This window comes from Manacus candei, unplaced genomic scaffold, assembly GCF_025592945.1.
Source record: "Manacus candei isolate 608988 ecotype Guabito, Panama unplaced genomic scaffold, ASM2559294v1 h1tg000023l, whole genome shotgun sequence".
In the NCBI taxonomy this organism is placed as follows: Eukaryota; Metazoa; Chordata; class Aves; order Passeriformes; family Pipridae; genus Manacus; species Manacus candei.
The window spans coordinates 10,593,069-10,606,977 of record NW_026138071.1 but is presented as its reverse complement, the minus strand read 5'-3'; the positions used below and the strand labels follow the sequence as shown (position 1 = coordinate 10,606,977).

At 36.7% G+C, this 13,909-nt stretch overlaps 1 protein-coding gene across 9 annotated transcripts in view; it reads left to right on the top strand.

The window, feature by feature from the left end:
* Positions 1–13,909, top strand: part of LOC127471015 (sodium channel protein type 1 subunit alpha) — a 165,377-nt gene that overhangs the window by 101,679 nt on the left and 49,789 nt on the right. For 7 of the 9 annotated variants that reach the window (XM_051787323.1, XM_051787327.1, XM_051787322.1 and 4 more), the window contains 3 exons: positions 1,412–1,727; positions 8,191–8,311; positions 13,180–13,267. The exons of the other annotated variants lie outside the window; for them this stretch is intronic. In XM_051787323.1, the coding sequence (XP_051643283.1) occupies positions 1,464–1,727; positions 8,191–8,311; positions 13,180–13,267 (473 nt within the window). In that variant the 5' untranslated portion in view covers positions 1,412–1,463. The remainder of the gene's footprint in view (positions 1–1,411; positions 1,728–8,190; positions 8,312–13,179; positions 13,268–13,909) is intronic. 9 annotated transcript variants of the gene reach the window in all.

The following is a 13,909-nucleotide window of genomic DNA, read 5'->3' as shown; positions in this document are numbered from 1 at the left end:
GATATTTGTGCTCACCCTGGCATTAATGATCTACAGAATCTGGTGTTTATTGCCTAAGATAATTGGGTGACCTTCTCTTTAATTTCCCAGCTATGTTTTTCTTTTTTTCTGCCTTTATTTGTCATCTAATTTCCTATTCTCCTTTTTGACTTTTCCTAAGTTTAACCCTATCTGCATTTGCTTCTCATCCCACTCCTTTCCCAGTAATCTGTTCTTCCACCTATGTTTTAGTTTTCCTTGTTTTCATCTCTGCATTTTTATACCGCTAATCTTCCAGTCTTCCTATTTTTTCCTTTTTGCATTTTTCATTTTCTCCCTTAATTCTTTCTGCATTCATTTACAGTCTACTCTTGAGCCATTTATTTTCCACAGTTTCTGGGGTTGTTTGTCACCTTTTAATTTATTTTAATATATTTTCCCTCGACCATCTCTTGTATTCTTACTTCTTTCTCATTCCATATATCTAGCTTATTTCAATGGCTACTGACCTGCATTGATTTTTGAGTCTCCTGAAAGGCTGACTGATCATTTCATAAGGAGCCCTGCAATGAGTGGAGACTGCATATTTCTCTTTACATTCAGGCATGAGGGATATATACACCATTGTGAGCCCACATATACATTTCCTCTATATGTCTGATGTCATCAGAAATCTATTCAGCAGCATGAACGATGCCAGATCAGTAGTCTTAACAGGATTTCTTTTTTTTTTCCTTCCCCCAACAGGTTTATTTTCTCAGTTGCAATATATAAATAAATATGTATATTAAAATACTTCCAGAATTTTCCAGTTACAGCTCTTGAATAAAGACCCAGGTACATAGTAACAGCTAATCTGAAATAAAACTAGGCAACTGCTCTTCTTCTTTTGTAGAATAACTACCCATACAAAAACTTACTTGGAACCACTATTTTAATATTTCATAATACACAGACTTGGTTTTCATTTGTTTAATAGAAATTCTGATTCTACAGTGCTTGTTTTTTGATGAACTCACTGAAAATTTCTGTGTTACCTCTGATGAACTGTGCTATTTATAGCTACCAATGTAATCCCGCTTGAGTCCAGGGGAGTATAAGGTGACCATAATATAACTAGAGTTATGAGGAAAGAATGTATTTATTTATTCTTAAGTATCATGCTTTTGCTTATTTGGAGTAAAAGGCTATTATAATCCTGGAGTTGAGAAATATTTGCTGTTTTAATAACTAGCATAAGAATCACTCAAGAACCTCTTACAAAGGTCAAATCACCAACTAAGCTTCTTACTTTATCTTTCTTTACATAATTTCAGTATTGTGTATTTTAACATTTCAACATAGCATAAACAAAAGCATTTAAAAATGTTATATCTTTCTTACTTGGTGATTTCAACACATTTGTTTGATTTTATTTTCTGCTTTCTTTTAGTATTTTCCTATGCAGAAGAATAAATGTTAATTAAAATGTGCAGGATGAAAAGATGGAGCAGTCAGTGCTTGTACCACCAGGACCAGACAGCTTCCAATACTTCACTAGAGAGTCTCTTGCAGCTATTGAACAACGCATTGCTGCAGAGAAAGCTAAGAATCCTAAACAAGAGCGTAAAGACGATGATGAAAATGGGCCAAAACCAAACAGTGATTTGGAGGCAGGAAAAACACTCCCGTTTATATATGGCGACATACCTCCAGGAATGGTGTCTGAGCCCTTGGAAGACATGGACCCATACTACATCAACAAAAAAGTGAGTCTAATATCAATCCTATTCACATGCCAGTGTTTGGAGTGCTTTATCATGCTCATTTCATTTTCATGAAGCGGATCGTGTAGTTACTTCAGTAATTAACACAGTTAATTTGCAACCAGAATCCATCCACCTTAATGATTACTAATTTTTCACCCTTTTCTTTTAATTTACATCAAAATTTATTCCTTTGATACAACTGAATTTATATAAAAGGAACATTTATATCAAAGCTGAAACATAGTGTGTGGTCTTTGATTATAAGCAATATGTAATACCTGTACAGCACATGTATACATAACACGTATATATTTTGCAAATTTTACAAACATGAATATACATTGGAACTGAGTACACTAACATTCTGTAGGGTTCTTCAGGTTTAAAACTAACAGCATGAACCAATTCATAGAACATTTTGTTCACAGAAATCTGCTTTGATAGCATATTCCTAAGCAATTTATGAAATCAATAGAGAAACAAATGGATAAGCAGAAAATATAATAAAAAGAGTGTAAAACTTATTTTAAAGTTTCTAGTGGAGCTGGCCTTGGACAGGCCTGGAATCCTTTCAGGATGATTCTGTTGTACAACCCATATGCAGCAGAAAAAGTTCATGTTTTATAACAATAGCTAGATCTGGTGATACTTGATTTATTGGATTCTGTGATTATAAAAACTCTATCAATATCAAGATAGGAGTTATTTTGACTTTAACAAACTACTGTGTTCTAGGTGTCTCAGCTTGCTAAATTTCATGTGATTTATGAGTCCTGTTTTGACAAGAGAGAAAATACTATATGAAAGAACAGTATTTTTATCTGTATTATTTGATGCCTCTGAAAGAGCCTTTATCTGCCATTCACAGCATATGAAGATTTATCTTTAAATCACAGTTCTACTTTTACAAAGATAAAAGATGTGTTTCTATAAAAGCAGGCTTTGTAGAGTTCTGTACTAATTGTGTCTGTTTATGATACAATATCCAATATAATTTTATCCCCACCTGCCCACAGCTCATCCTGGACCTTTATAGCCAAATCAGTCTGTCTTGTGGCTCTTACAGTGAAAACGGATACACAATAGGTATGACTATGATAGATATGCTTCTAGAGCCCTTAGGAATGGAAGACCTTTCCAATCCCTTCACAAATGGAGCTGAAAACTTACCATATCAGTGAGGTCTGATGATAAATTTGCAAGAAATGGTGTCAAACCAACTGAACGTATTGAATCAAGTTTCTGTACTATTTAAATGGAAGAATCTTTTTATTTGCACACTAAATAACTTTTATGGGCCAGTCACGTACCCTCTGGGATTCTCTTCTTTCTGCTGAAGTCCACACATGCTCTCTGTGCAAATGCTTTAATCTTCTAGAGGACAGAAATAGAAACAGCTCTGTCAGTCTAAGACAAGACAAAAATTTCTCACATGCTGCAATTCTCTCTGTTTTTTCTTCCTTCAGTAAGAAGAAAATGGACTTTCCTAACAGAAATTCAACAATCTGTTTCAATTTTGCATCACTAGTTTAACTTTAAAATATCAGATTTCTAGATTTTCTTATCTAGCTGTATGTGAATTCTGAAAACACTTTTATCTTGTTTCACTTGTATTTTGAAAGTATTGGCAGCAGTTGATGCTCCTGCAAGTCTCAGAAGGAGAAATACTTTGAGAAAAGCCTGAAGCAGAAATAAGCATCTCCAGAAAGTTGCATAGGACTCTTAACGCTCTTTAACATTTAACATTTCAGCTTCTTGTTTACTCCTCTCTGAATTCCATCTTATAAAGCCAAGTCCATCAGCACACACTCTTCTGATGTAACAGTCCGATAACCACTGCACAATCATTAGAGATTTTATGTTTCTGTCTGGAGAAACATCTATCTAAAATATCATGGATCTAATGAAAAACACCAACACGAAGGAAAATATTTATTTGCAAGAAAGGATAGGACAAGTATTATCAGATACCACTGTTGCTTCAGACCCCTCTTGAGATCTCTGCGTAAACCAAAGCTGTTTTTATCGACAGAAACTGTATCAGTTTAACTTCCAAACTTTCAAATAGGGAATAGAAATGGTTGCCCACAGCACTGATCAAATGACACTAATGAACATCGTCATGGGTTTTATTTGGGAAACCTGTATGGAGTTTTTAGGAATATCTTTTTTATTACAAATTAGGGTCATGAATGAAATCACTCATCATTTGCCTCATATGCAAGTGTTGCATCCCATTTCCTGGTGTTTTGGGGGTTTTTTCCTATTTTGGTCAAGGAAAGGTTGGTCGAGCTCACTGTATTTTTGCATGCACTGAATACTGAAAGATCATCTAGAGTGTTTTACATTTCATCTTTGGGACTCCTTTTTTTAAGCAAAAGATTTGTGTGTGCCATGATTTGATACAGTTGAATACAAAAAAGGACAGGAATAAATAAATGTGTTGAACTCATCTGAGAGCCCTAATTTATACCTAAGGTAGCCCTGAGATGAAAAGTTAAAATGTGAAAACCTGTTAAGAGAAAAAAAAGCAAATAGTTATACTAGATTTATGTTTTTGTAACTGTGCTTCTATGCAAAATCTACCACCAAAGAGGACATACTCATGCTCAATATTAATCTGAAGTTGAAGGGAAAAGGAAAAAATTAACAACTGTTTGACAGCAGAATAGCCCATTAGAGCAGTTTTACACACCTGACAGTATTTTTGATTTACACTGTATCACAGATAGGCCAAATGCCAACAACAGTACCCTTGAAACATAATTATTTTATTATACTAGAATACAATACTGTTCTCATATCCTTCTGATTTCATTATAATGAAATACTGCTGACTGTGGTGGCCAATACTGCTGGTCTTTAGAACTGTGAAGTTTAACATCCTAAAGGGTTGCATCACCTTTTTTTTTTTTTAAATCCATAATTGCTTAAATTGAATTGGAACTTTGTTCATTTTTTGTGTTCTGCTTCTGTGCAAGTGCAAATCAGTGTGTTCCCAATATAATAGTGACTGCCTGTTCATGCTCAAGCTGACATCACAAAGGATCAATGATGTTCATATCACTGTCTACAGAAAAAAGATCAGCTGGAACCCCCTAAGATCCTGACCTGTGGGCATGAATCAAAATCTGGTCCACTTAGTTTCATACTTTAAGGGCTGGCTCTTTTCCCCTAAACCTTGCTGCTACGTTAAAGAGGAAGGAGAGAATAGGTGGAACTAAGGGGGTAAAACTTCACTTTCCTCCTGCTATAATAGAGATATAGCATTGTTCACTGCCGCTCCATGCCCTGCCTCTTGCCAGAAGGATGTTGAATGATGTCTATCAGATAAGATGCCTCTTTTTGTCCTGGCATTTGGTAATATCAGGTAATATCTGATCAAATCACTAACTCCTGGCTTTCACAGACTTGTCTTGGGTTGTGAAAAAACCAAAAAGATTCCATAAAATTGCTTCACTTAACTTTATAACAGCAGTAAAGTTGAATGCAGTAGTGATTTTAGAAATTTTCATGGTTGCAAGTGGTAGAATTTTAAGTGAAAAGTTCTAACAAAGCAAACAGTTAGGACGTGCTAGAAAACATGGTTTCAAAAGATAACCACAAACCCAAGAAATGGCAACTTCCCATATGCCATGACTCTCTAGCTGCCATTGGAGTTTTTCCAGAGAAACTGAGGACCCAGCTCAACAATGTCACCTCCAGTCTTTCATAAGGTCCTGTGAGCTTCTAGATGGTGTTTATTTAACTGTAGGAAGTGGCAATGCAGTGGGGTAGCAGTCAGCCTGCTAAATGTAGCCTTCCAGAAACTATGTGTAAAGCTAACTAGGAGGAAGGAGAACAGAAATAAGGTTTTGGGAACTCTTTGTCCCAAGAGATTCTTGGAGACCATATCTTTGTTCAGTGTTGACTACTATTCTCTCTTAGCTACATCTTCTCAAAACACTACTCCTCCTCCTTTGCCCTTCCCAAAATGCAGTTTCTGGCTTTCTTTCAAATATGGCAGAAGTTAAAGAACTGGGTTTTAGGTTACAAATACAAAAGCAGCAAATCAGGGACTTCTCTTCAGGGAATTCTTTGAATTTATATTCACACTCTAATACTTCAAGTGTGAGCCAGTTTTGTGCCTTTATAAAAATGAATTAAGCACTTTATAAAACATAAGCCCTAAAAAGTATACGTAATCCTTCATATAGGAGCATTACTCTTACAATTCATGTAGAATTTTTTTAGCTTTTCTCAATGTATGTCTACTTTGTCCTGACAGCTTTGGGTATAATATTTCATGTTCATCCACACTGCCTACACATTAACTTGCATCTGGGTTGGGAGTAGAGTGAGACATAGCAGGCAAACCAGGGGGGTAAGCTTACACAGGGATTGGATATCAACTCTTATTTGTATTTTTTAATGAAAATTCTTCTTCAGAGATAAGATACAATTTTAGTTCATGTCTAAGGCTAGAAGTCAGAGGACCAATAAAGTCATTCTGAAGGCTCGAGTTAGAAAGATGCTTTGAGTGAAAAGTTAAAATGGAGTTAGAGAATTTATGTCTTATTGGTTCTTCTTATGCAGGGCAGCAGAAAGTAGAACAGCTAAAATAGCAGCAGCTTCCAACTGAAACTGGAGCTGTGCCAGCATGCTGTTATTTTCCATAAGGCATGTTAGAAAATAGATGTATGTTTAATATGCTTGTGTTCAAAGATTTTTTAAAAAATGTAGGTTGACTAAATGTAGGTGGTGTAGTCTAAGATACAGAGTTAGTAGGGAGTGTGATTTTTTAATGCATTTTGTCAAGTACCTCCTAGCTAACTACAGAAGCAAAGAGCAGGAGTTGGAGGCTTCTGAGATGAGTCATGGGGGCTGGGGACAGACCTGGGAGGGGAAACTCACCTTCCCCCTCGGGGCGTGAGGCTTTAAAACATTGTGCCAAAAAATCATTCATCTGCTTGGTTGCTTCAGTAGTTGAAATGAAAGCTTTGTTTAAGGTCAGGTCATCTGCAGGTTGTTGTTACCTGTAAGCTGTAACTGGAAGTGTAATTTGGAAACATTAGCTCAGGCTGTCCTCAGCTTCATATGCGGTTTCTCCATTTCTGTGCAGAAGCAGAGAAAACAAATGTGTATCTTATGCTATTCCTACACAGCTTGAGTTTGGACTCAAAACAGTGTAAAATCTGACTGGTAATGTCCCTTACTCGTAAGGGGTTTGGTCTGTATGGGAGGGTGTGCTGTGTAGAGCTGTGACAGAGACACAGCTCGGGGAAGAAGTCAGCAAATGAGTTGGGACTGGAACAACTTTTCCTCAGGGTTTAATCCTTGCTTCTCCTCTGCCTTCAGTACTTGTCATCTGTAACAGACTGGTCAAGGAAACCCTCAACTGTGCATCTCTCTCCACCTCCTGTGGGCTCCTAAAGATTTCTATCTGTACTTCGTGGGTCATACATAATGAACCTTCCAAATCTCAGCAGACTGAAGAATTGTCCTTCTTGAACCTCCTTGGCATATTTTCTGTCTTCCAGCCTTCACATTAATAATCTTATAGTTCACTTGCTTACAGTCTAGAAATGATGCTTGATGTCATGGACACCAGATAAGACCAACATACCGTTTCCCACACTTCTACTTGCATGCTAGTTTATTACGCATTTTGTCAGCAACATAATGAAAATCAAGGAGGATTTTTCATAGCTTATTTGCAAAATGTACAACTCTAACAAAAAAAAAAGGCAATTTTAGACATTTCTATTTAATTTCATTTGAATTTAGGTTATAATGCTTGCATCATCCCTTCCCCTGGATGCAGGTTTCTTCTGAGTTACTGAGCCTTCTGCAGTGTTTTTGTTCTTTTCGGATTGATCTTGCAGTTGGAGAGCACTTTAGTGACACAAAGAAACCTGACAGTCCACATTTCCTGTGCTGTAGTGTTAATGCTGTTGCAGCCATGATGGCCAGCAGTGGAAGCAAAGCAATGTTATTGCTATTTCCCTCTCTCCATAGCACAAAGACCAAGAAACAGACTAGAACAAAAAATATGAACAAGTATATAGTCTATTAAATCAGTTTCTAGGACTTCTAGTTACTAAGACTAATATATCATTACTATCCACGTGAGGTTTCCCTGCTTATGGTATTTCAAATAGGAAGAGAGAACTTTCTGTGGGAAAACATGAATAAGATTATAATTTTAGTTCATAATTTCTGCATCTTTGTTTACAAGAAACACATGTAAATGTATCATATTACTAGATCGAGGTGTTTAATGAAGTATAAAAACATTAATGAATTAATTATATTTTCATATGTCAGGTATATCAGGTAAGTACTGGAAATAATTTTTATTTTAAAAATTAGTCCTGGGTTTTGTGTATTAACTGTTCAAAAATTTACAATTTTGGTGATTGGTCACTTGGAGCATCTACAGTGAATAAACACTTATAAAATGCCTTTTCTTTCTCTTTTTCAGACCTTTATAGTATTGAATAAAGGGAAGGCAATATTCCGATTCAGTGCCACCTCTGCCCTGTACATTTTAACTCCCTTCAATCCTCTTAGAAAAATAGCTATTAAAATTTTGGTACATTCATATCCTTTTTTAGTGGTTGTTCAAAATGTTACACACTGAAATAAGGAAAACACATAACTACTTCATCGTATATAAATGTTTTTGTAGGCTGTCATTTTTATTTTACAGTGGAAGACTTATGGTAAGGTTTTATAAATATGAGAAAATACGTATGTATTTTATAAATGCATTGATTTTTGAATCAAACTATTTTCTTGAATTTCAATTCTTCTACTGCAGAAATCTGTATAAGGATTTAAGAACCCATCTTGATTAATTTTTCAGGAAAACTTTTTCAGATTTATCTTAAGATTGAATTATATTTTTTTGCATCCCAGTTTGGGGGTTTTTTTTTGCACTTTGAATCCTATTTATAAATAGTAACATCTTTAAAAAAATGCAGTTTGTGCTCATGAGTTCCAGAAGAGTTCTGAGTTTTGCAAGCAGTTAGGCAGATATGCAGCTGTTTAGGATCAGCCAGGTCAGGGTATGTTTATACTGCCTTTTTGGATTTCTTGTGGGGCCATCCTCGGGATCAGTTTGATCTGTGTTCCTGAAAGCCTGGCTCATGCATGCTGATTCTCACATTCCCAAACCTGCCCAGTTGCACCATAAGCTTCTGCCAAATTTAATAGATTGCCAGAAAGCATAGGCAGCATTCCCGCAGGCGGTTTGCAAAGCATCTGTACATGCAGATGGTGGACAGATTGGGGGCCATAACTGATGGGATGGTGTGCAAGGTAAAGCTTTGGACTGACATGTGGGATTGCTGCCTGATGATCATAACAGGTTGATGGGAATTTCTAGTGGGTGAGATTTTGGTGCATTTGTTTTTTTGCAAAACCTCAGGACTGGGAAATGTAGTTACCAAATTAAAACTTCAGTGTGACAGTAAGACTTTAAACATTGAACAAGTTGTCAAGGCAGAAGCCTTATTATTAGAGACTGCTGGCAGAATTTTCTAGGTGTTTGGAAAAAGTAAGAAACAAGGCTGATGGTTGCTGACTCAGAATACCTTTTCCTCTGAGCTCCTGGGAAGTTAAAGCAGTGAGAGAAGAGGAAGGTATCTGGAAAGGAGTCAGGGAGCATTTGGGGACAGTAGCTAAGGGACCTGACAGAGTTGTACAGACACAGTGGTGGTGATGGTGAGAAAGCACGTCCAAATACTGTCAGATTGCAGCCTCTAATGAATGCTCATCCATTCACATGACAGACTGATTTACAGTACCTTCTAACCCTGCTTCTGGGCTAGTTGTGAGTAGTGCTTTTCACTGGCCTACTGGTTACTGAGTTTGGTCTTGGTTTTAACTTTCTCTTAATTGTGTTCAAAGAGTGTCCAGCTGGTCTTGAGGGCAGTAAGAACAAAAAAAATTTAATAGACAATATGCAATTTCAGTATTTTTCCTTCTATCTATTAACTGATTGTGTGATTGTGCAATTTAGCTCTACTATCGGAGGAGGCTTCCTTTCACTATATGGACTGATTTCTTTTTTGCAACCAGCCAAGTATTGGAGGAGCTATTTTTATCTTAGATATAGACATAGGATTTTTTTTTAAATCTTAAACATAAGAATAGATGTGTAGATTCTGTTACTTTCTTAGTCTTTCTTTCTTTTTTTTTTAAATTATTATTCATTATGTTACAAACACTGATATGAAAGAATTTTAACTAAGAACCATGTAATATGTTCCATACTGTAGTTTAATTTCAGCTGTTTATACAAGGTTAGCCACCTATACAAAAAGGATTAGGGGGTAAAATTGATTACTGTTTTTAATAACCTTTTGACTTTTATCTATAAACTCTCTACTGCCCTCACATTTTCTGGTAGGTGTTGGCATTTTGGCCTTTGTAATAGAAATGTGCCTTTCAGGGTGAAAGATGAGTGTTGAGCACAAAGAAACTGGCACATCAGTTGGAAAAATCTTCATCTCTATGTCCTCCAAATTCTCTGAACCTCTGTATAGGGCACTCTGATCACATGTGGCCAGATATGTGGGCAGATGTTGTTCTCCCTGCAAAGAAAGTGTGTCTCTTCCCAGTGCTCACAGATGTTCCCTACAAATATTCTTCCTCACTGCTGGTACCAGTTGTAATACTGGATACAGGAACTGGTAACAGCATGAATTTCTCTCTGCTGACTCACCTCCTGGTATTCTTCCCTTTTTTGTTTTTGCCTAACTCAAGGTAGAGCATGGAAACTAAGGGAGCAACACAAGAGTGATGGGAAATGGCCAGACTTTGGCAATTAGTAGGAAAGGATGACAAGATGAGAATAGGTGGAGTGTTGAGCAGACAAAAAAAGGGAGGTGGCAGTGGCTGGAGCTGCAGAGTGTTAAGGAAAGTTAGAAAGGAATAGGAAGATGCTCTACAGAAAGCGTGTAAGTACCCCTGTGCAAGTCTTTGGAAGCTGAAACTAAAGTATTCCTCAGTGTGACCTCACTACTTGCGGTTATCTGTGAAACCAATTGGCAGTGTTTGTTTTTTTACCAATCTTCATCTTCCACCAGTCCCGCAGACTACAAGAGACTTCAGCTGCTCCTCTAATTGATTAGCTTGAGGGTGTATGATGCCTCTAACCCTCCTGCTTGCCTCTTTGGGAAGAGCATGAAAAAGACAGTTCGTTTCCATTAAGAAGTCATCATAAATCAGAATTATTTACCTATGTGAAATAGTAAATTAAGGGAACATTGAGCTTGTAAATCAGTCACTCAAAATGTGGGAGAAGGTGGAAGAGATGCACAGACATTGAATGTGTCAGTTGTGTTTGAGATTCCCATAAGGGAAAGCATGATCAGCATTTATATTTCAAAGTATGTTAGCCCTTACTGAGCAGATGTTCTGTTTGAGAGTGAACAGCACTTTGGCCCTGCAGCTCACACAGTGAGCAATGTACAAGGACCTACCTGTGGCCTTTTTTATGAATGATAATACAGTACTTACTTAAAAGCACATAACAGGGATAAAACCTCAGCTCTTCTAAGAGGACATTGTACTTTAGCTCTTTTATGAGAAGACAGAAGCTGCAGCCAGGCATCTCCAAGTTGGATTTCAAAATGGATTCTCTTTATTTAAAGGAATTTCCCAATCATATTAAGACAGACTCTTTAGAGCTGTCTGTGGACTGTGATGAAAAGCATTGTAAGGCATTCCAATAATTTATTCTAAGGCATTGAACAACTTTTACTGTACAAAGCTCGTATGACAACATGATCTTCAAAAACTAGTTAAGTCACTTACTGAAATAGATAAAAATATTCACTGCTGGGTCAGGTATTTAGACAAAGGTCACACACCTATCTATGGGAATCAGACAGCTAAATCCTTCCCTGTGATTTGACTGTTTATTCAAAAAGGTATGCTCAAGTTTGAGTTTTTCAGTAGCTGTAAGCAACGATCTTAATGATCACACCAATCTTCTGACAAGTTTAGACCAGAAGGTTACTTCTCCTATTCCTCCTAGAATAAAGGGTTGGGTTTTTGGTTTGAGTTTCGGAGTGGTGGTAGTGGTTGGTTGGTTTGGTTTTTGTTTCATTTTAGTTTTGTCCATGGTATGAAAGTATACCCCGAACAACAACATGCTATCTACTTGATTTTAAAAAAATAAAAATAATTAAGTCCTGGTCTCTCAGATTCAAATTTAGCTATGATTAGCTTTCTTCAGTTTAAACTAGCTTCTTTGTCAGTTATGCTGATGCAACTATTTTTAAGAAACACCTCAGTTAGAGAGATGACTAGAGAAAAAATAAGAATTAAGCATTTGGTATAAATGTGTAGCAGAGATTTTTTGCTGCCATCATGTGGCCATTTTGAGTCAAGTTTTCATCTAGTTTGGTTACTTCAGTATTTCCTAATGTTTGAATAATTGAGTTTATTGTCACAAAAAGGGAAGGATTGTAATGTCTGTAGAGCCAGTGATCTGGTAAACCGAGAACATTGAGTTGAATGTAATGAAGCCCCAGTGAACTGTCTGAGCTCCCTAGCACCAGCCCCTCTGAGTCTGGGGTTCATAGTTCCAAAACACCTAAATGCTCCTTGCTGAAACTTCACATGGAAATTAATTTTCACCAGTTTTAATCTCCACCCGTTTTCCATGCTTTTTAAGCAATTGACCACGAGGTACTATTGAACCAGTTTCAAATTACAGCATTGGTAGAACTAGAGGCTGCCTTTGCCACTAACCCATGTTTTGAGAGAGCCCAAAAGTAATATTGGAAAATTATTCACCTTAATCTGAGAGCTCTTTGTGGATTTCTATTTCACTGACTGAAGCATGCACTGCTAAGCTAGTGTTAGGGAAACATGGAATGTGGTCACTTCAACAATTAAAAACTATTCTGTGTTTTGTTCTGTTTTTGACAGCCTGGCTGTGCTGGGTGCTGGAATGGCACTGACTCAGCTCAACTCTGACCCAGGGTAAAGAGGAGAAATGTTTTTTACCTTGCATACGCCAGCTCTTGAGTTTAGTACCAAACCTGTAGAACTGAAAGACTAACACTTATTCAGTCATGCCAGGTACATAAGGCAAACTGTATTCTTCTACAAGGTGTTTCAGTTTTGGCTGTTGCTCAACTGGTACTGCCTCCCAGGGTATGAGAGCCATTTCCTTCACCTTTCAGTAGCAGCTGAAAACAAAACATGAGGACGCCAACAGATCAACATCAGAGCATCAACAAATCAAGACTAATAGTAAAGTTTAACATGCTAAACTGAAAACTATGAGATTAAGCAAAACGTATGTCAACTATGAGATTAAGCAAAACGTATGTCAATGTTTATGAAAGTCTAAAAGATTTGTGTAAATGGCAATATTTTACTGTATGTAAGATATATGATTGATGTGATATTGTGTGAATTACTGTTGTGTTTTCCTTAACTATATCTACATTATTCAGCATGCTTATCATGTGCACTATTTTGACCAACTGCGTATTTATGACCATGAGTAACCCTCCAGACTGGACAAAGAATGTAGAGTAAGTTGCATATTATTTAAATATAACTTTGGCTGTTCCTCTAGAAGTCAGCATGCCAATAACTGCAGTGTAAGGTGTGCTTGCAGGAACTATTCTGAGGCACTACTACTCTTTCTTTTCTAAACTATGTAGAAATGTTGAATAATTATTTAAATTCTGGTAGAAACAATAGGGTGGCAAGAATCAAAGTTGTTTACAGATAGTGTACTCCTGAGATTCCACTAGTTTTCTCTCTTCATGATTTAGCACCTACGCAATGTTTTTACCCTTCCCTTACACCACTGCATTAGTAGCAGAACCATGGGCACCTATATGTACATGTTAGTTAAGAACAGCATATAAGTAAAAGTATTACTAAAGTGAGAATTCAGTGCATGCTTGTGTTCTTCCCTCTTTTGAGTCAATACTAGATGTTTTAGATGTTAATGATTCAGACAGTATCCAGTTACTTATGCCCACAGCTTACACAGTTAACAGTAATGTTAGTGTTGCATATTTTTAGACTGAATGCCACTAATAGATTTTTAATATGTTATCTATTTTATGGATTTGTTTATTTTGATTTTTGTACAAGACCAGCACTGCTATACTTCGACAACAGGTCACAACTAATGCATGTAAATACACAAGTATCTATCATGA